This window comes from Falco peregrinus, chromosome 7 (assembly GCF_023634155.1).
Source record: "Falco peregrinus isolate bFalPer1 chromosome 7, bFalPer1.pri, whole genome shotgun sequence".
Lineage (NCBI taxonomy): Eukaryota > Metazoa > Chordata > Aves > Falconiformes > Falconidae > Falco > Falco peregrinus.
Genome location: NC_073727.1, coordinates 45,303,143 through 45,326,099, shown reverse-complemented (window position 1 = coordinate 45,326,099; position 22,957 = coordinate 45,303,143). Strand labels below are relative to the sequence as shown.

The window sequence follows — 22,957 nt, the reverse complement described above, 5'->3', positions numbered from 1 at the left end:
CTCCCTTCCCTCATTTAGAGTTGGGGCCACATCAAAGATGCTGAAGTCGAGAAATTTCCAAAAGCAGGATCAACCCCAAATTACCATGATCAAATCTGACACAGAAACTTTATAAAGGTAAAAAAGAGAGACTACACATTTGCAGAGTACACTTACCCAAAATTTCAAGTAAATGAAGCTTGTTTTTCAGGTGTTCTGTGCCCCAAAACCCCATGTGAAATAAAATGTTATTCAATAAAAGTTGGAAAACAAGCTCATCTATGGGGATTAACATTTAAAAAATACTAAGTACTTTTTTCATTATAAGAAATCAATACTAGGCCATATGAAAATGCTTTCTTTAGAACTCTTTCAAATTTAAATATAAAGAGTTATGCTAATGGACATAACAAAATTTTGTAATTACATGAATTCTACCTTAAAAAAAAATTCCGGTATGGACATGAGTAACTGCCCTACCTGATGATGAAGTAGTAGTTGCTGGGCTTGTAATAAGCTTTCTGTATCCAGGATCCTTTCAGCCTCTGTTTGGGCTTCTTTAGAGCTGATGATTAACTCTTCAATTGCACTTTTAACTTCTTCTTTGTACTGGACACAGTCTCCAATAGTGCCTAAAGTCTTTTCAATCTACAATTACAGATAACCTTAAGTATTGCATGTTGAAAGGCACATCTGTATTTTAAGGGCACATTTATATTTGAAATATTTTTTCAAAAAATATAGTAAATTGCCTAAATCCAAAGCACACTTGTCTGCAGCATTCCCAACACCTTTAATTTTACATTGAAAGAGTGACTGTAGGCTTAAAATGTGACCAAGGAGACCAAGTGACATAATCCCTATTACATTGCCATATGGTAAATAGCTGTGACAGCCACTTATTGGTGATCACTTAGAAAATACATGCTTCCTCACCCTTGCAAGCTGACTTAGATTCTGAAACACCTGTGCTACTCACCTCACAAAAAATCTTGCTACATTTTGGACCTTCCAGAATAACGCCCTGGTGAATCACAAATATATTAAAATGCCTTGTTACCTGGGTTTATGGACCACAATATGCATGTGGTGCAATATCCAGTCTCAAGTTTTCAGGATTTTATAAATATATATATATTCAGCATATCAAAAGTTCTTCCCTCTTTGCATGATTCAGCTAACTACTTGCAGCTGATTTCCCAGACAGTTCCTGTGTTTTAAGGTTTTAATCATAAAGTATCCTAGAACTAAGAAACCCCTTTCTTCCTCCCTTCCCTTCTTTCATGCCAATCCATACTTTGGAGGGTCATTCAGATTCAAGCCATTCTCTTTCCTTTTACATAAATGTTTAATCTTTACTCTCCAAAAAACATTGCTGAACTCTGGAAATACCCAGCATCAGTCCTTGTCTAAACAGTCTCACTGATCTGATTAACAAGCTGTAAATTTAGCTGTAAAGGGTATTCAGACTTTTAAGAACCAGCAGTCTCTTAGCTGTAGTATAAAGTGCCAGTTAGATCATGCCTTTAGATTCAAAACAAGTTTAGATTCTAGCTCTTTTTTTACCTTCATGAACTTGTGCTCCTCTTAGTTCTGACCTTTTGAGGAAACAAAAAGCTAAAGTACTTTAACATACACACATACACACCCCCACAACCCCCTCCCACACACACACACCCCCTCACACAAAAAATACAGGATCTTACATTTTTTGCAGTCTCTTGGAAATGAGAAAATTGGTTGCCCAACTTTCCAGTTTTCACACCATGGAAGTCTCAATAAATACATGGAACTCTTATACATTTGTAACACCTACAAGGCCTCCACAAGAATCAACATTAACAATGGAATTTGAAGTCTGAACTCTTTCTCTATCCTGAAATCTTCTTTCAAATGGATTTGTTCAGCCTTCTAAGTGTAAGATGTTCTAAGATTCTCCCGGTCTTTTTACTGTGAAAACTGTGAAGCAGAAAGTTGCCTGAGATCCCACGGAACTCAAGGGTTCAGTGGATTCTAAGATGTTTTGCTTATGAATTAGAAACTTCCCATGATTTCAGCAGTTACAGTATCTTGTTATCATTCAGACCTCAGAGAACTGCAGCCTTTTCCTGCAAATTCAGTGCACGACAGATACCCTTAATGATCTGAAACTACCTCACAGTAGTTCCTTTATTATTTCAGCATTAAAGTTATATACATGAAGATTAAAGTCAAATTCTACATCCATTAGCTGACGTACATCACAGTTTTGCCAATGTTCACTACGAGCCAATTTTAGAAAACTATCTTTTTCCTCTAAAAGTACTGACATTTTGATTCCAGAAACATTTACCATAATACCTTCCAATCCTGCAAAGGGAAAAGAGCCATTATAATAATGTCAATATTTTTTGCCTGCTACTCTCAAGGACTTGCTACCTAGGAGTATAAATGACTTCTCCGATGCTGAATGTTTGCAGCTTAATTAAAAAAGCACAGCAGGGAACTTATGCTTGTGAAGCCATGATTGATGTCATATCATGACACTGTAAATGAACAGTTCTTGTGTCCTCATACTGTACCTCAGCCAGTAAATCTAGGAGTCCCCTGAAGTCACTGGAAAGTTTACAAAGCTCATCTTCTGTCTCTCTGGCCTCCAAATCAGGACATACTGCAGTCAAAACAGCAAGTCTAGATTTCAGCCAGCTGTGATTTTCTCCTTGCTTGTTAATATGCTTCCTAATTTCCTATGGAATAATCAAAACATATTTTCTTCAAATAAACAAAAAATATTAATGAGTGGCATTCAAGTAAACAAAAAATATTAAGAGTTGAATTTATGGCATCAGTTCAAAGATTAGTAAACATACTACCTTTGTCCTTATCTTGAAACACTAGAAAGGTAGTAATTTTCTATTTATTTGCATACCCTATCAGATTGTGTTCTAGTCAACAGCTAGATTTTTCATTTCCTCCACAGACTTTACTCCACTACTACTTACTAGACTGTTCTTTAATAAGTAGTAGTGTACTTTTTCCTCACAAATGAACATTTTTACCTACAGATAGACAGGTAGATGCTGTGTATATATTTTCCATATATTGACCAAATTTCTTAGTTGCCATTTAAATCTTAAATGCTGACTTTCCCAAACATAAAATTTCATGTGATACAAGGTTTTATGTATTTCCCCCCCTATTTAAATAGCTCTTTTTTTCTTCTTTTCATCCAGTAGTTCATTTATATCTTTGTGCCAGTGCTGATGAGAAGTTACCAGCAGTGAAACTGCACAAGTAAATTAGACTTTTTGGAGCAGAAGCACCCATTAAGCTGAAGGTCTATCTCCTTTATCAAGGTCATCCGAACTATGTTTCTCCGCATGGTTAGCCTCATAACATACTCTTGACTTTCACACAAACTCCTACAGTATGTGACATTCCTATTTTTGCTCCTAGTATGTGAAATAAAAAAAAAAAAAAGAAAGGGGTCAAGCTAGGTCCCAAGTGACACAATAAATTATTGCCTAAAACTGATTTAACCAAACAACTCAGTCTTCACAACTATTCTATCACTTCTTTTACCAGTCACCAATGCAAAAGTGAATGGTAGAATATCTTTGCCACCACTGTTATACTATTGTAGAAGAGAATTCTTATTACAGAAATTTCCCTAAATGTAAGAGAGTAACCTGATCCTTCAAAAAAACCCAGTCCAAAAATTTTGCACTTTGCGCAGCACTTTTAACTGTGCATGCAACAGGATGAGGCACAAGTTTTTATTGTTTATTTCTATATTCTGGATGTTCTGAATACACAAGTAAATGGAAATGCCATTCTTTAAACTATTAAAAGTAGGAACATGTGCCACACTTTGCTGCATGTGGAACTTTCTCCAGGAAATGTTTTTAAGAATACCAGGAATCAGCAGAGCTACCATGACCTCTATAGTAAAACAGTTGCACTACTTTGGAGTAAAGTCTTATCCAGAGTCCCAGTAGCAACGACCACCGCTTTGTTAGAATACACGCCAAGGGCTCACCCCCACAGATGCTTTACATTGCTTGTATTTGGCAGTATCATTGACACTTTCCTTTATCTTCCTTAGCTCTCTTTCTGTTGACAAAATCCAGTTTTCCAATTCAGAAAATCTGAAATAAAACATCATATAATGCAAAACAAGGAAATAAGTTAGACAAAAATTGCCGCCACCAAATGACCTCATAAATTTAAGCCAAAAATTACAGAATCTACTCAAAACCCCACTATAACTTGTGTAATTACTACATAAAGTACAGTTTTCTACTTGAGGCTAAAAATACAGTATTTATGTGGTACTGATCTGTGACGACATTTAGAGGAGTGGCCACACATAGGGCTCTAAGAGACCCAGCTAGCAATTGAGCTGACACCTGTTCTTATAGCCCTTCCAGGTGTCCGAGTGCTCTGTTAGCTTTACGTATGTGCTGGCTATCTGGGATTTGAGTTCCTTCAGGATTCGTTGGCTGCTTTCCAATGTAGCCCTCACTGGATCAGAAACTGGCAGTTTTTGGCACAGTTCTTCAATGCGTTGTAGCCTTTTCTCACAGAGATGGTAAGGTCCCTTGTCACCAAAGAACAACTGATAGGAGACAAAGCAGAAAATTCAATAAAAATACAAATTCGCAGAAATCACAGAGCATATCTATATATTTGTTACAAACTGTAGTAAGCTCAAATCAAAATTTTTATTAAAGGCCTCAAGGACTGATCTGATTTAGTTGTGCACAGTGTTTGGTGGATTAAGAGTTGGTCAGACCTTCTGTTTATTACTGACATTAAAATGTATGTCTGTAAATGCCCATGTGGTAGCATATAATTCATACCATGTGTTCCTCGATCATCCTTTCATTGCCTTCTCTTGACAGCACCTTGTTCTGTCGAGCTAGTTCAGCTTTGCACTCCTCTACTGTGACCAAGAACTTGCTTTTCTGTACTTCAATCTTCAAGTGGATCAAATGATACGGGGCTTCTGTTTGAAGATCCTACACACCCATAGGAGCAAGAAACAAGCACAGAGATAAAACCTACTTCCATTACCTCAGCGTGAAGTTAATACAAACAAATTATCTAAAAACTGCTAATATAGAAAATAAAGCATATACATGCATGAACAGATGGGGGTTCCTCTATATTCATTTAAGTAAATAAAACAATTCTGTTACCAATACGTCTTAGATATACCATAAGGTTGTAAGTTCTTTGAACCAGAACATGTACGTATAAGGCACATTAAAGAGACATCTTGATTCTTGGCAAGATATACCAAATATTTTCTGTATAAAATAATAAAGCAAACAATAATAGTGAAACTACATTCACAACTGCTTCCAGAGGTTCCTGTTTGTGTGCTAGTGAGAAACCACTCATCCATCACTCCAACTCTGGCCTGCAATACACCATAGCAGGCAAAAAATTCCATAGCTTATGAACATTTGTTCAGTTTTTGGTCTTTGGCAGAAGACACAGTTTAAAATGATAGCCTGATCTCTTACAAATTTGTTTTATTAAGGTTGGGAAAGCAACTGCAATCATCCAACACCAGCATAAAGTAAAAAAAGCTAGCACCTATTATCAACAAAAGTTCTTCACACAGGTATGGCTGTAAGTAGGGTGAGAAATTAAGGTTTCATGATTAATTTCTCACATTTCTTGACTTTTGACCACTTAACAGGGTTTTTTCAAGAACATGTTTGTAGGTGTAACTGTATCTAATGTAAAATTTTTCTTTCCAATTCTACAGGAAGCCAAATTATACAACATTTTAAAAATTTATTTTATTTTAGGTTTTTTTCACACATATAGGTCACGCAGAAACATTCCAAAGTTAAGAGAATTTACAGAGACATCATTCAATGTCACTAACCTTCCACTGTCTATGGAGTTTTCTCACAGCTTCCTGCAGGTTGTGTTGCTCTTGTTCTGGGAGGATGTCAGTAAGCTCATCACACGCTTTCAGAAAAGCATTTAGGACTCTCTGATCCAACTGGTTAAAGAATTCCTGAAGTTGAGGTGGAAAGTGAGAAGTTGAAGCAGATTACTGATATGGTAACCTGCCAACAGGAAGCTGCCTAACACTGTAACTTTCAAGGTTACTTCTGCTGCATTGAAGAACTGAAGTTTGTGCTAAAGAAAGAACTATTTCTAAGCTATTTAAAGTCCAGCAAATTAGTTTATTCTCAGCCAGTGCACTAAAATGGTATTGTAGCAAGAATACATTTTAAAGATACATGCATAAATGATGGTTATAATACAGACACAGATATTGACCTGAAAAAAAAACAAAAAAAAAAAACCAAAAACCAGTGGATGCGTGAGACTGGGAGTGTCCTCACTCCCAATGGTTCCACTGGCAAAACTGACCCTAATTTCTAAGGGGTCTTCTCTCTTCACCTTCTGGTTGCTTACATTCATCAGTAAGAGGGTTGACCTTTTTTCCTTTCTGTTTTTCAATCTTAATATCAGTTTGACCTGATCTGTGTAACTTTTATATGTGAAAGAACTCCACATCAATTTTAAAAGTAAGTAGGTTTTCACTTGCATGTCATGCACTCAAAGATTTCCATGAGGAAGGTCAGAGAATTTACTCACGCTATGTTTCCTGAGAAGTTCTTCAGGATTTCCTTTTTCTTTTAAGCAACAATTGGCAATCTGTATTACCTTCTCCAGTTCTGCTCTAGACTCCTCAAATTTCTTCATCAAACGGCTATTTGCTTCTATGTTTTTTCTCCAGTCACCAGCTTTCCTGACCATATTCTGAGTTATAAGCAAAGAAAATGAGCTGGCACTTTCTCACTGATTTGTATTTGCTCTCTTTTACCATGATCTTACAAAAAAATGCATTTGATTGGCGTTACTCTTTCATATATATGCCATTCACAAGTGCTTCTTCATTTCATGCTCCCATTTTCCTGTTTTTTAGTACTTGTACTAAGGCTTGTGCTAATGTCATCCTTCATTCAAATAATGGCTAGCTATCTAATATAGATGTCTCTGCTACCTTCAGAATGCTTCTGCCATTTGGTTAGTGCTTTTTTCCAAAAACCTGCTCTCAAATGTAAAGCACCTGGTATGGCTAAAAGCTTGCCATTTCCTAATAGCAGACTACCTCCTTCTACATGACTCTACGTGAAGGTGGTTTGATCTATGGATCCGACCAGTTCCATGCTACAGGTCTTCTGGCCTGGAGTAGGTTTGTACAATTATCACACTAGTAGGCCAGATAAGCAACCAGGCAGAAAGCTGCTTAAAAGACAGACAGAAAATTTTGTGGTTTAGTTGCTACTCTGGAATCCTCTTGCTTTGCAAACTTAGTCACAACTCTTCATTATTCTGCTTTATAGTCTGTCCCACTGCACCGTGTTATCCAGTGGTTATAATTCTATAAGCAAGTAACAAAATTTACCAGGAGAAATGAACAGTTCACTAGTTCACCTACAGCAAGGTAATTCCAACACTGCTTACTAACCGTACACTTTACCATCCTCACTGATTGCAAACCCAGTGTAAGGAATTGTAAGAAATTGTAACGATTTTACCCAGTGACCTAACTAAATCCATAGTTCTCAACTGAAGCATCTTGCTAAGCCTTTTTAAAGCTTCCTGATAAAATATTGTGTATAATAGTAGAATCATATAGGAATGTATTCTTTATATAAGAAAAAGCCACTTTCCAGATCCATAAATATTTTAACTCCGAGTATGCCACATTTTGTACGGTTATGCCATGTTTCATCAGTTTATCTTCTAACACAAAAACAGATAAATCATCATCCGTCTTTATAGAAACAGAAGAATTGATGTTTAACATAGTAGATTTACCAAGCTACTATTATGTGCTTCTGTTTCTATAAGCTAAACTTAACTCAAAATTTTATAAATCAAAACCCACTGATTTTAAATACAACCCACAAAACACAATATACATTTTGAAATCCACCTGTCAGAGACAGCTCTTTACTGTGGCTTAAAATTCATTTTAGATAGTTTTGTAATGAATGATAATAGCTTGAAAACAAATCTAACAGAACCTCCACATCTGGAGATCCGACTCCAAGGTAATGGTTAATTTCATGTTAGAGTGTGGCTAGACTTTGGCTGAACAGCCCCAAAAACATCAATATGGCTAATAACAACATAGAGCTCTACAGGTAAGGGGAATTATAGCTGAAAGTACACACCTTTATATTGACAAAAGCACATACATATTTGCAACTTTCTAGATTCACAATCCACTGCATTTTCTGAGGAAATACAAAGCCCAGGAATAGTAGCATTTGCACTAATCTCCATCTTCCATGCTTTGTGTGAAAGGGAACGTATGGGAATATAGTAGGAGCAAAAAATTAGCCAAGGTAACAAAGTCAGAAGAAATTAACAGCGCAGCCCTAGCAAGTGGATTTCAGGTTCCTTGTTCCAAAGGAGCCTGAGATATGTGAAAGTTCTCCTCAAAGCCCAGGGTCCTCTAAGGCAGGCTCACCTCTGAATAACTGCATGGGGTATGTGACCATCAGTCCCCTTACTACCTAATACAAAAAAATCCTTAATTAATAACTTGTCAGCGAAGAGGTGAGCTCTCTATGGTAGCTCAAAAATATGCACCAAGTATGGCATAATTACCTGAAAAGTAATCTGAACTTGTGTAACTTTCTTCTGAAATGTTGACTGATGGAAATGCTGTAACACTTCACTTGAAGCCACACGCTGCAGGATACTCTGACTATTTCTCTCAATCAGTGATAAATCTTTCTTGCAGTTTTCTTGATAAGCTACCAGATCCTGAAAGAAAAAAACATATATCCACCCTGGCCAGGAACAAAGGAGAAAAAAGTTTGGCAAAATAACAGGAAGATATTTTTTGATAATAAGAACAAAAGGGACGAATTTAAAGCATATGACAGACTACAAAATATGTTACACACAATAAGACAGATCATATAACCTTCTCCTTGTATGCAGAGTCTTGTACCCAAACAGAGCTCTAGCTATCTATAAAAAAAAAGATGCAGACATGTACCAAAGTCTTTTGGGTAGTTTTAGAGAATACAGGTCAATACATTATTCTGTGATTTAATTTTATGGGATGTCTCTGTTTGTTGTATAATTGTAAGTAGACAGCAGTGAAAACAATAGCCATAAGAATAACAACTCTCAATAGCAGGCTGAGATGTCAACCTTTCTTGCCTTTCAGCAAATTAACCTTTCATGTCAGCTATTGGAATTCAGATTTTGTTACAAATTGCATTAAGTAATGAGAATTATACTTTAAAAACAAACAAACAAACAAACAAAAAAACCCAAACCAAAACAACAGTGAAGAAAAGAAAAGATATGTGAAGTTGCACAGGCTGAAAAAAGGTTTAAAAAAAACCTATGGTGAGGAAACTGTTCTGTTATTTGAAGGAACACTGTATTCATCAGCATAAATCTCTGTTTACTCTCTGATCAGCAGAAACCAGCACTCTCCATATAACTGAGGAGATTTTGGCTCCTTGGTTAGCAAATAACTGTGGAAGAAACATGTATTTTTGTTGGACACTTAACTCAGGTGGTGTTCATAAAGAGAGGAGGATTTTCTCAGTAAGATAAATGGACTGGCTTGATTGAAGCTCACCAGATCTTTTTTTTTATCAAAATACGATCAAAGCTTGAAGTCACTGGATGAGAAGACCCTTCTTGTTCAATTTCTGGGCCAATCTCCAGAGGCATTATAGGCCTGAACTAATTTACATTCACACACACACAATTAAATGTCTTTGTTCCATGTTTGTTGGGTTTGGTTTTTTTTTAAGGGACTCTAAATGGCTTTGAAAAACTTCAGCTTCTTATGAAAAATTCATTTCTTTATATTTCCTGACAAATCCAACTCTAATGAAATGTGTACATCAGCTCTGAGGGACTATTTCTAGGCTACATACCACACACACACAAGGATGAACACCAATTCCTATGTTAGATCCTCATATTCTCCTTTAGTGAGTCCCGACTAGCTCTGAATTTTTCCAGAATGAAACACTTATTGGTCAGGTAGAAAGTTAATGTTCTACTACAATGCACTTCAAAGAAACCACTTCTGGACTTCCAAGAAACTTCCATAATTGTCCAAGAAAATCTAAGGAATTTCCCAATCATGTTATTTCATCTGCTTAACAAAAAAATCAATGTATTTCTGATATTTCAGTCCAAGTTCCACTAGATGGGGGGGGGGGGGGGGGGGGGGGGGGGGGGGGCGGGAAGTCTTATATTTACTTCTTGGATTGAAACCATGGGAACTAGGAGGGAACACAAGTTTCAATCTTTGCATGTTTATGCGTAGCTGTCTTCAGGATATGCTACACTGCCTAAATATGAAGAAACATTTTTTCAGTTTACCAAGTTGCAATCCAAATCCCTAGAAAGCTAATTGTAAATACTCAGAGAGGCAGCAGATCTTTCTAAGATGGTTTTGGTTTTGAAACTTACTTGGGCTTTTTGTTTAAGAACAGTTGTAGGTTGTTCTTCAGGATCCACAATAGAAATTATTTCATTGACCTTTTCAAGAGATTCATAAAAATGTGTGATTTGTTTCTCCAGTTCTTCCAGTGGAGACAGCAGATGCTGGCTTTCATACAGCAGGGCACAGGTATACTCTTTAACCTTTTGGCCATTTGAAAGAAAAATAATTATTAAAAAAAACTTGTAAAATTCAATAAATAGTAACTTCCTCTGCACATGGGTTTACATAGTTGTTACCTGCCTCTTTTAAGATAGGTCAATCCTATCATGTATTACTTCCTACAGAAAAGAATATTAAATTTAAGAATGGTTGTCTTAAAGTCTAAAAGAATAACATGTTCTTCACCCTGAATCAGTCTATTGTTACTATATGTTGGCTCAAATGCATATATCTGAGCATTTATGTGGGGCAGCTTACTATTTATGAGTTCAACAGTCTACAACACATGTAGTAGAAAAAGTATTCTGCAACCTTGCTCAGCTGCTCTTTGATCCTTGTCAAAGTTCCAAGCATTTCATTTGCTTCCTCTTGGGAAATTTCTTTTGTAACAAGTTGCACTGTTCTTGTAACCATTTTGTACTGAGCTTCCATTGCAGGCAATTTCTGCTTAATATTCTGAAACAAATGTTTCAAAAATTATTTCAACAACAGCATTTATGCATTCATGAGAGATACACGTCCTTCTCAAGAGAGAAAAGATATCTATTCCAATTATCAATTGTTTTCATTCCTGATTTTAGTGAATACTGGATCATCTTTCATATGCACAGAAACTGTGCCAAAGGGTATCAGTCAGTTCAACTGAATGTGATTTAAAACTACACAGAAATATCCAGTGGGACAGCATTTTGGAAATGTGTTCTAGGAGTGTCACTCATAGAATACGATTAGTTATATTAGCTATAGCAGAGATTACACAAAAAAGCACCACTGGTAAAAAAAAAAAATAAAATAAATAATGGAAATGCATATTAAATTAATTTTATGCTATCAGAATTAAATACTTACAAGTTTCTCTCTTATGAAGGATAAAGAAAGGAATGGAAGAAAGACACTCACTTCTAAATCTTGCACAAACATTTTGACATCAAGGAAGGACACTTCTACAGGGACTGAAAATTTCCTATTGCTTCCATCAATAAAAGCTGTCAAATGGGCAACACCATCCAAGTATTCCTTCTTCATTTTGTCCAGTTCATCTGCTCGAGCATACTAAGAAAATGTAAAGTAAAAAGAAACAAAAAGATAATCACTCCAAATGAGGTATCTGGCAATTAAGTAATGACTTAAGAGAATTAGCATGCTTTCAGTGCAACTGTTGGCTGAAAAAAAATGTATTCAACAAAATACAAAATAATGGAAACTAATCTAAATTAGACACTAATAGTCTGCGTAAGTTTCAACAGTGCTGATCCTAAAAGGAACATTCATACAAGAGGTCAGCCTTTTTTAATGTTGGGATCATTTGGAGATCACCAGAGTCTCATTTGTTTCTAACCTAGAACCAACAACTCATTTCATTTCTCATTACCTACAGAATCAATTTTAAAAATTCAGCAAAGAGAGTAGAACACGAGAAGCCTACAGAAGCTGAAGGATAAGGGAAATGTCAATAAAAGAACTGCTGGCTGGAGGAAGGGGAAACACAGGTCTTAGAAAGTGGAAAAAGCTGTATGACAGAAATGGTGAAAAGCCAGTGAGACAAAACTTCTACAAAGGCATTTACATCCTGGGCATTACTGACAGTGAATCACCCTAAATATAATCAGCAAATAAAGTCTGAGAACATTCTAGCCAACAGCTTGGAAAAGTCACAGTGAAAAATGGGCAATCATTATTTGCTTTTCAGTTTACCTTCACTGCAATGGAATAACCAAGCCAGTAAAGAAAACAGATTCAGCATCTTCAAATAGGCAACTGCTATTTAAAATCACTCAAAGGGAAAAATACCATTAGATGTATATTGACTATAGCAAAGGTATTTTCTAATGTGTTTATGAGGTGTGAAATACTTCTATGTAATTTAGCTTACATCTTCTCTGCTTTTTAAGAGCAAATAGAGCAACAACAATTGTTTTCCAATCAGTTGAATCTCTTCTGTGAGATAAAGGGTAGTTTTTCATTTACTATCAGTGCCTCCCTGTACACCAGATAGAAGCAATATCTGACCGACTTGGGGAAAACATTTGATTAATTAGCTTGCATTGTACTTGCTTATGGTTGCAGTACAATAATTGAATGCAACTTTCATTAAAGAGCAGTAAAAATACTCACTTTCACCATTCTCACTTTTTATCTTTACAGAGCTTTTACTATAACAATAGCCAATAATTTTCTTCAAAGAATAGTAGAAGATATGAATAAATAATATTCACTGTATCAAGACAGGAGACCATAAAGAAAAACTACAGCTTATACTACCTGAAAATGTACAAAAATAAAACCAAAAAGCTGTATAACCAAAATGATAAGCAAAAGAAAAGCCCAAATAAAATAAACTCCTGACAGGGATTCATTTCTAACTTAAATAATGACAAACAGCCACCTTAGTAAGTTGTCCTATGGTCCTGCTAATGGGGTACATCTGTCTTGCTTGCATGGAAATAACGTGAAAAATAAAGAAGTATTTAAAAGTAACAACAGCAAAAACACATACCTGCTTAACTTGCATAAACAATTCTCTCCATCTTCCATTTAGTAACAGAAGCTGCTGTTTAAGGTCTCTGGAAATGGTCTCATCACATGTTTCAATCAGAAAATTACCAGCATCATTCATGGCTGTGTGCTGCTGTATCCAATGAGGTAAGTGCCGGAAGAAATCCTGAAGAATAAAATGAAAACACCATTCCAAAGCTTTTTCAGTTAGTCTTTATCTTAATTATGAAACTAAAATTTAATCACCGGTTTATGGCTTGATAAAACTTTTTGAACAATTATCCTCTGAAGCTCTTCATATCAGATATGCCGTAACAGAATTTTAATGTCTGTGAACATAACCTAAAAATTACCACTGGTTTACTTACAGATCATTTTACTTCAGTGAGTAGCTTCAGTTAAACTAATGGAATTCCTCCTTAAGAGAAAGCTCCATAATGCAAAATACTGTTAGTGATCATCTAATTTCTGTCTTGCAACAGTATGGGCTGATAGTAACCTGGGCCATTTACACACTGTAAAGAGACTCTTCCCTTACTGTGAACCATATGCAGCCTTCCAAGGTCTGGCATCCCAGAAGACCTGAGAATAATTCTTTATGATTGCTTCCTCCTGTCTCAGAGTAAGTGAGTGGGGAGGCGAAAGGGACGGTTTTCACAGATTTTTTTTTCCACTGTTCCAGTGAGACAACCTAGCTCAGCCATAGCGCCAAATGCTTCGGTGCGTCTTGTAGCTAGGTACCCATGCATATATTGGTTGAAGGGACAAAGACCAGCTCCCTCCCTCCCTTTTCACTCTTCAAGAGGACAGGCAACTGTTCCTAAGGCAGGTATCTCCAGGCTTTTGACTACCAGTCACAGAGCCTGCTATATGAGCTATACCAGTAAAGAAAAACAGTAAACTCAATCACTGTCCCATGATTGCCCACATCTTCTGACATGGTTTTGGCTTGTCCCTGCTACCTTTCTTCCAAATGATGCACAATTCAATGGACGGCACATAGCAAGGACTGTTCCCCACAGACTGCATTATAAGGCCATGTTCTTTCAGGGAAGAAAGAGTAGCCACAAGGATGCAAGCTGAACCATGCCACTTGGTCCTCAGGGCTAAGGAAGGGGCACTGACCCATTTTATTTATGACTATCAATCTACCCTATAATTCCAAGACTGGTCATCTGACAGTGACAGTCCCGTGCAATCATTTGCTCAGTGGCAGGTGTGGAAAAGTCCTGTTCAACTGAACTGTCAGTCACGCCAAGTTTCAGAGCTACAGTTCTCAAACTTCATACTTGTCAGAACTCAGCCACATGTAAAAACAGTTCTGATACAACAAAAAAGAAAAAAAAAAGTCAAATGGATGTATACTGCTCAAATTTGTTCAAAAGAGAATTGAACAACATACAGTGCTTTAAATTCCTAAAGCTGAGATCGGTAGAGTACAGGTGCTCTGAACTGATATATCAGTGAATAAACTTAATCATCTCAGTAAATTGTATGTGCAGTTTGAATCTTCTTCTACTCGCAGTGGAGCACAACCCATGCTTTGTGCAAAGGCTACCTTCTGTGAGCACATCCAAAAGGAATCAAAAGGTACTGAATCTGTCACTGGTCAGTTCTCCAATGGTCAGGCTTGCTAGAGGTCAAAAAGGAAAAATCACATGGAGTAAACTATTTGCATCATTGCTCTCACACACCTATTTCCACAAAGCATTACCATCCTCAGACCCTGTCTCCATTTCAGAAGTCAACCTAAAGCATGTGTAAAATTTGGACATGTTTGGAATGTACTGTGAAGCACACCTCAATTAATACAATGCAGCTCTTTCTAAGGAAGTCCCCACATGAGATCTGGAAGTCCTGATACCATTTGGATACAGCTGTTGGAGAAAGGTGTAGGAGAGTGCAGTTACAACAGGGTTATGATGGCAAGTGCTGAAGAGGTACTGCAAGTAAATAAATGAGTTGTAGAAGGAGTGGTTTGTTCATTAATACATTTACTGTTAAATTTCTAGAACTTTGCAGTAGAAAAAAACCAAGCGCATACTGATCATTTTTGCAAGTTCTTCTGTGCTACAGGTTCACAATAAGGTTTCTGAAAACAGAAGCCAATGAGAAAGCCAACAAGACACTTCCTTTTGCAAAAAGAATGGTGGTACTTGCTAGTCTTGAAATCATATAGAGATAATGGAAAGAAGAAAGCATGACAGCATGGTAAGGGGCTCCTATGGTCCTTGCCTAGGATACAGTATGGTGCGGTTTAGTAGTGCAGGTAACGTTTGCAAATGAGCATCAATGAAATCTTTCCATCGTATTACTGATATGTTTGTGGTTTTACAAAACAAATCTTTGAAAATGTTTTAAAAAGTTTTATGCCATATTCCAAGCAATAGTTATCAACTTTCACCTGGTATCCCAGATGCCTGTGCGGACAGCTGCATTAATATTAACTGTACAAACCAATGAAAGTATTGCTCTTGGGTTTAATAACCAAATATAAAACTGATAAATCAGAACTGTCTTTTTAACTAAGTGAACATTATTGCTGTGGAGTGCTAAATTCAACATTAATAGTAGAAGTAACTTTTAAAATATGTATCCCAGTCTACAAGTGAATTATGTTACATATCAGTAATCTTTAAGTTTTCAGGTAATGTAATTTTAACAAGAAATTAGCATTTGGGAAGAATAACGCTTTCATGTCTAAGGTTTTCCACAAGGCTTTTTGAAACTCTTCATATATTAGAATGGTAAAGTACTTGCTGGATTTAGGTTAGAACTCAGAAGCAAGTATATACTGTATTGATATGTTTAGATTTCTGCTTTAAAAATCTTTAAAGGTAAAGTTATAAAACTGATCAGTGCAGTAATTATTTTTGTTTTATTCATATATATGGATATATGAATATTTCATTTTAAACACTGCCAAGTTACTTACATAAAACATACACAAGGAGCTAAGATCAACCTCATCAGCTGAGGTCATCCTTCCTGCTCAGTAATAACTGTTGGTATTTATATTATGCCAGACTATTGAATCCTTTTCACAATTTGTTTTTATTTTAAAAGTGTATTTGATTCTTTTACTTCAATTTAAATTAACAAACTTTTACCAATAATCACACTGTTTTTTCATATAAAATGAAATGCTCATTCCTGATGTCATATCAGTTTGACATGTTACAACCTATGAAAACCATACCTTGGTGTTAAAAGCTGGACAGTTGCTATGTTGGGATTGGGTGAAAATGTAGCACCTATTAAATGAAGTATTAATCAAGCTAGTCTGGGTCTTTATTGAAGTTTCACAAACATAAATCCTAGTGCTTTCATTACTCTAATATTAAAAGAGAAGGGAAAAAAAAAAAAAAAGACAACAAAATTATCTTTATGTCTGTAGGTCCCCAAGAGGAACTGTCTAATCCATTTCCCTGGTGTTTTAGAAATCTTTTAAATACTTAACCATCAAACATAACAATGCATATTAATAATGTTGTCTTGTGAAGGCAACTAATATTAAAATATGTCATCTATATGGTAGAAAAATCAGTGAAAAAAATAATTTTCTTTCTGTCATATGCAGCACAGCTGCACTTTGGTGCTGAGGTGTATTTGCCTTTGAGTGAATCACGTACCATTCCTATCTTTGAGCAATGCTGCTACCCTATATTCATGTCAAAGATGCCTCAAACCATGTTATCATAGGTGGTGCCTTCCTTCACGGTGTGTATATATCTGTACATGCTATACGTGCAAACATTGAAACACCTATAATGGGTGTAGACAGTATGCCAGAAACTGAAAAAAATCTCTCCCTTTTGTATGACATTTTGTAAAACAACCTAAGAAAATGCAAAAACACATCGCACATTTCATAATTTACAAAATAGCCATATATATAAGCTGTTAGTGCATACCTTTTTAGAATGTTCAGGCTGATTCAGCATTTTTTCAGCATCTTCCAGCCAAGCTTGTAGACCTGCCACAGTGCTGCTATATCTGTCCCAATTAGCAATTACTTCTTCTAACATGCTTCTTACACTTCTCACCTCTACAGAGAGGTTCCTCCACTGTGCTGTTGTCTCACTCATGAATTTCATCACATTCTCAACTTCTTCCACTGAGATACAGGAAAAACATTGATTATTTTGGTTCATTATTATTTCTGTAAGGCTAAATCTTATGTTATGCCTATCTATTCGTATCCATCAGGGAAATAGATTTTATTGCAACTTCTATTTTAGTAAGCTTTTATATACATATGCTCAGTTCCCAGCCCAATTTTAGTCCAAAATTACAGCTAAGAAATAAAAGTTGTGAATTAAAGACTAAGGAAAGTACAAAAACATGAGTGCTATATCACAACAGTCATACTGCATATTCAATGTGGTGTTAATTTCCAATCTATAATAAAAGAAATCAAGAGAGGAAGTTTCCCTAAAAAAGAAGAAAATAATAGAGATGTATAATGTACAAACACATATTATATCTACATTGAAAAGTACTGAATGGAATTCTGATCTTCCTTCCACTGACTTTAAAACCAAACTGCTGCTAATTTTTACCATTTATTTTTTAGTATTTTCCTCATGGCAATAAAGAAACAAGCGTGTCCTCATACCAGAAGAAAACAGAGAGAAGAAAAAGGACCCAAGGAAATCCTGAGACTTCATAAAATATGCAGAATATAGATAACTTAAAACCAATTTTTATAAGGTGTCTAATTTGCACTGCTGTTTCTGAATTCATAGAAGTGAGTAGCTGCCCTTTAGAAAATAACTTGTTACTGGACTTTCTTAATAGCATCGAATAAATTATTAATTTCATTCTTTCTAAGAATACCTTGTAGAAAATGTTTACTTTTGTAAAATTTGAGAGTCACCATCATCAACTTAAATTTCACAACAAAAAAAGATATCAATTTTCTCTCCACACCTGCTAACCACTTTAGCAGCTGCAGCAATCCTCCACAGACATTACTGCGTTATCTCCCCGGCAGAGATTAAAGTGATCTCATGTCTGTAACTATCTAGGTCAAATATTGCCCTCATGCATTCTCACTGAACTCAGCAGTGTTCAGGAATTACAGAAGGCCGCTGTTGAATTGGCTACACAGTTTTCTCGTGCCTGTCCATACTTCAGCTATCATTTGGGCTCCTCTTATAGGTTTTCACAGTTAATGAGGAATCTTCAGTAAATCAGAGGGTACTTTTGCTACTACAACAATGGGACCAACTTTCTGTCTTTTTCTAGTAAATGAAGCTAAGCCAGGGAGCTTTTCCAGGCACCAGAAGATAATCTTCCCTACTCCTAACTTGGTCTCTGGCACACTTTTGGCCCAAATCAACAACACAATCTGGAAGTTAGCATGGACCACGGACTTTGACCATTAGGAAGTCTGAACGTGACTACCCTCTTCTGGGATTAAGAAATTTTAACATCAGGAGGGCAGGCAGCTCTGTACCAGATGGCTTCATGCTAGAAAACATGTGAAATTGCTACCAGAGGCTGTAGCCTCCCTGGTGAAATGCAGCTGCTTTACAGCTCTGCTGCATGGAAGAAACAAATATTGGATCTTTTCAGAGGATACTTATATCGAAAGAGATTAAATGGTGTCCCATGACGAAAGAAACATATGCCTTTACCTGAGCCATTTGCTTTGGCATACATTTCAGCTGCTCTTTTCAAGATCTGGTAAGTAACTTCATACTGCTCAAAGAACTTACTATTTTCAATAACAGACTGAAAAGAAAGAAAAAGTTACAACACAAAACAAAGATAGGTATTAAGAATATGGATAGTTTCCATTAAATTACATCAGGACTGTGATGACAAATTTCTGCTTCATTAGTCTTCCATTCATTTTTTTAATCATTATAAAATAACATTTAAATTATCATAAACATTGTCATCGTTATTATAAAATAATACCTAGATTTCACCTTTTCAGATTAATGGTACAGCACAGTCCCCCTTTACAAATACAGTTTATTAACTTTGCATATGGAATGATTAGTATGTTCTTAGTTAGTCTGCTAGTTGCTGACTTGGTGAAACTCACTGGCATATGATGCACTGAATATGCAGAAAGTGAGCAATTAACTTCAAAGTTATTTAATGTAAACTGTTTTACACTGAAATCTAAATGGAATCATTTTAATATAAAAGAAAATGATCCTATATGGATGACAAATACAGTTAAAATTTAAAAACTGTTCCTCGACTAAACCTTTCAGAAAGGCAGATTTCTTTTTAAGAGATAAAAGACATTTGACTTATCCATCAGGTTTCCTTTATTTTTTAATGTGTTATAGCATGACTAATAATTTATCTGGAAATATTTTGGTCACAAAGTTATGGCTCTTTATCATTTATGCCTTATGGCAAATGACACTTTTTTTTACATGTCTTTCAGAAATGTTACTTCCTTTAAGTGTGATATATAATTATATCTCTAAATTATGCAAGCATACTGTATCTTGAACTACCACTGTTAAAAAAAAAGGAGAAAAAATGCTCTTTTACAGGGCTTTTATATTGCCTTACCTATTGTAATTATCTAGAGTTTTGGAATGGTTTTTTAACTTATGCTACCTCCCATGCCTCCTCAGTTACAGATCTACAAAATTAAAGCAAGTATATTTCACATATGTCTATGCAAGCTTTGGACTGTCAGAAGAGAAAAAAATCTATGTGTACTAGTGTGATTTTGGTAAAATCAGGTTTCAGTTGAAGTCAAAGTTCAGTGTACTTTGTGTATTCATCAAATCACGTTATACAACATGAAAAATGGTTTTAAAAATTAGTCTGCCAGACAGTATACATGTACAAATGTTCCATTTTAAAACATTTTACAGTTGCTGTGTCAAATCACCGGTTGTCTAGTACATAACTTAGAAATGTGTTTATAACCAAGGAAACTAGAAGTCAAGGACAACCAGAATTTTTCTGTGCTCTATGGTTCAAAATAATATCTGGCATGTATAAAGAACTACATGCTCTACCATGAATTATGAGACAAACTCCAGACTTTCACTTTTGCCAAACCTATACACACAGACATTCTACTGTGAGCCAAAAACTGCAAGACTTCATACAAGAAATTAAAAGGCTGTATCAAATGACTTAGATAATGCTGATCTCAAGAGCAATTGGAAATATTTTGAAAAATTAAATAGAGACATTTTTCTGATTAATATTGTCTCCCATCTGACAAGATCCCTTAATGAAAATATGTAGCTTTTCCCAAAACCATATAGCATATGGTGCTAAAAAAGTGCTAATAAAGCAATGCCAAAACACAGTTCTGTGGGTTAATATCCATGGATATCTGTACCCAGTATCTCCATTACAGCTGAGAGACTGGTACACTATATTTTTCAGGCTGATTATGTACAATCTGTGCTGACCTTTACTTCCAGGATGCGACAGGCAGGTGAAAAGAAAATGGGATAAAGTAATAACCATCACTTATTTTTAGGCTACAGTACCTAAATATTTTTCAGCCATACATTCTCTGCAGATCCTAACTATGCATGTTCCTAGAATGCTGAAATTGCTCAGTCTGCTTTGGCAGACAAACAGACTTACATTTTTATCTCCTACTAATATAGTCACTGACTATAAGGTTTACTATAAGGTTTAATTCCTGAATTTTTATATGTTCCTAACTGCTAAGTTTAAACATAGCACAGGAAAAATGTGAACAGGTCTTCAGTTCTCATTTTGTAGAGAAATTTTATTGAAGTTTTCTTCCAAAGCCATAAAATCTTTAAGACTGTGGGGGCATCAATAACTTTCTCTACACAGTGTCCTGGCTCTGAATAGTTCTGTAACTGTATGAATTCATCCCAAACTAAATGTTGCTATGCAATCTTCCCTGTATGGATATGGAAAAGAGTATTTAGCCCAGCCTTGGTTTTGAAAAAAAACCCTCACACCCTAATGTAGAAGTGCAGCAATGGTGCAATTCCACCAGCCCCATGGCACTGTAAGCATGGATTTAACAATATACAGCAGCAGCATAAGACCAAAAGAGAACATATCAATCAGCATTTGTAAGTCAATAGCCTATGTTTCTTAACATGATATATGGATGATGCAGATCTAGAGCAATCTCCTTCCAGAACAGAAGTAATGGATATAATATACTAATGTTAAGCAGGAGAAGAAAATGTTCTTTAAAATAATGACTCCCCTACCAGTACAGTGTACTGAACAAGTACACAGAGCCAGCATAACTTCTTTCTTTTCTTCATTTGGAAGACTTTAATAAAACACTACTGTGAGGGACTGCATGCCAAAAACGTCTCTCTGTACTTAACTGTGTATAGTCACTATAAAGGCCATCTATGCAGTGGTAAAAGAAAATGAAATTGAGTTCTTTGAAATTGCTGTGTAAGGTAAGTAAAAATATAGGATCTGGAACCTCCAGTTATGCTTGGTAAGTTGATGGTTGGACAGTTAACAGCTGGGACATTATTTCTGTTTTTTAAGAGATGGTGCAAAGAGAATCACTGTCATTTTTAGCCTTTTGACTAAAGTTTCTCCATGGGGAAGACAGATTCACCTCTGAAAAGATACTCCATAAGGATGTAGTTATGAATTTGATGACTGGCAAGTCTCATTTCTGTTTCTGTTCTTTTATTCCTTTCTAGTAATCTGAAATATGAATATTTCAAAAGTAATTATAAAAAAATGACAACGACCCCAACTTACAATATAATTTTGAAGAAGTAGTTCCACCGACTCTCGCCTTCCATATTTTATAATCCATGATTTTAACTTTGATTCTGCAAGGACTAAAAGTGACAGTAGACGGTACTTCAGTTCCAGAAACTCCATCTTCAACAGATGGAGCTCAGACGAAGAAACAACAAAATTAAACCTATAAAATGAATCACACTGTAATAGCAATATTCATTTTTGCAGGAGAGAATGAAAGCTTTAGTTACAGTTCAGATATTTTTCTAATCTTTCACCTAATTCAGAGTCTACATTTAATTATGCATGATGATCACTCTGATGACAGATCTTGAATAGCAAATCAATTACATTTCTATTTATTCATAGAAATCATCAGTTTACATCTGTTGCTAAGTTTTGCAAAGTCATTTTTCTTTTATCTTTTCACATGTATCCCAGCTGTTGTTACATAACATTTCTTCCAGGGACAAATAATAACAGGATCAATGTAAGAAAGTATCCCCTTCCCAAACCCACAGCTTATGTTGATTCTCATCAATCTTTAAAGCATCAGGCTTTTCGGTATATTTTAAAGTATATTCTAGGAGGTTTTTCCTTTCAATTTTTTCATGCTTGCCACTGAGAAACATAATTAGACAGTGATTTCTACATGAATAAATTAAAAAGGAGACAGGTTCCATTTCATTCACAGAGGGTTTTTATTTCAGATTGAAAACCTTACCTCTCTGCCATATCCTCTAATTGGTCAGGTGGAACAGGTACTCCGTTAACAGACCTGGCCCCGTGGATCTCATGAAATGCCTTTTTGTGACCATCTATGTTTTTCAGCAAATCCTGATTTGATTTGGCGGGGGGTGGGGTGTGGGGTGCAGAGAGGGAGAATAAGAGAGAATGAGAGAGAGAGAGAGAAGGAGAGAATCAGAGAAGGCTCACAGTAGGCTATCTAACTAATAAGCACAATTTTAAGCCTGCACTGATGACTCAATGTAGTTAACTATTTGATCATGCTCTCACATTTGCATGCAAGGCTATGCATACCACAAAAGCATTTACATCAACTTGAACATTTACATAGGGATCCCCCTTAAAAGATGCTTTGCTAAAGCTGTG

At 35.8% G+C, this 22,957-nt stretch overlaps 1 protein-coding gene across 14 annotated transcripts in view; it reads right to left on the bottom strand.

The window, feature by feature from the left end:
- Positions 1-22,957, bottom strand: part of SYNE1 (spectrin repeat containing nuclear envelope protein 1) — a 317,016-nt gene that overhangs the window by 203,153 nt on the left and 90,906 nt on the right. For 13 of the 14 annotated variants that reach the window (XM_055810929.1, XM_055810939.1, XM_055810935.1 and 10 more), the window contains 16 exons: positions 22,569-22,681; positions 21,860-22,028; positions 18,787-18,883; positions 17,059-17,261; positions 13,146-13,310; positions 11,549-11,701; positions 10,961-11,104; positions 10,456-10,629; positions 8,614-8,772; positions 6,586-6,750; positions 5,861-5,995; positions 4,821-4,979; positions 4,368-4,576; positions 3,998-4,106; positions 2,541-2,705; positions 460-627 (listed from right to left, as the gene is read on the bottom strand). In XM_055810929.1, coding sequence (XP_055666904.1) covers positions 460-627; positions 2,541-2,705; positions 3,998-4,106; positions 4,368-4,576; positions 4,821-4,979; positions 5,861-5,995; positions 6,586-6,750; positions 8,614-8,772; positions 10,456-10,629; positions 10,961-11,104; positions 11,549-11,701; positions 13,146-13,310; positions 17,059-17,261; positions 18,787-18,883; positions 21,860-22,028; positions 22,569-22,681 — 2,487 coding nt within the window. The remainder of the gene's footprint in view (positions 1-459; positions 628-2,540; positions 2,706-3,997; positions 4,107-4,367; positions 4,577-4,820; positions 4,980-5,860; positions 5,996-6,585; positions 6,751-8,613; positions 8,773-10,455; positions 10,630-10,960; positions 11,105-11,548; positions 11,702-13,145; positions 13,311-17,058; positions 17,262-18,786; positions 18,884-21,859; positions 22,029-22,568; positions 22,682-22,957) is intronic. The other variant, XM_055810938.1, reaches the window with a different exon arrangement.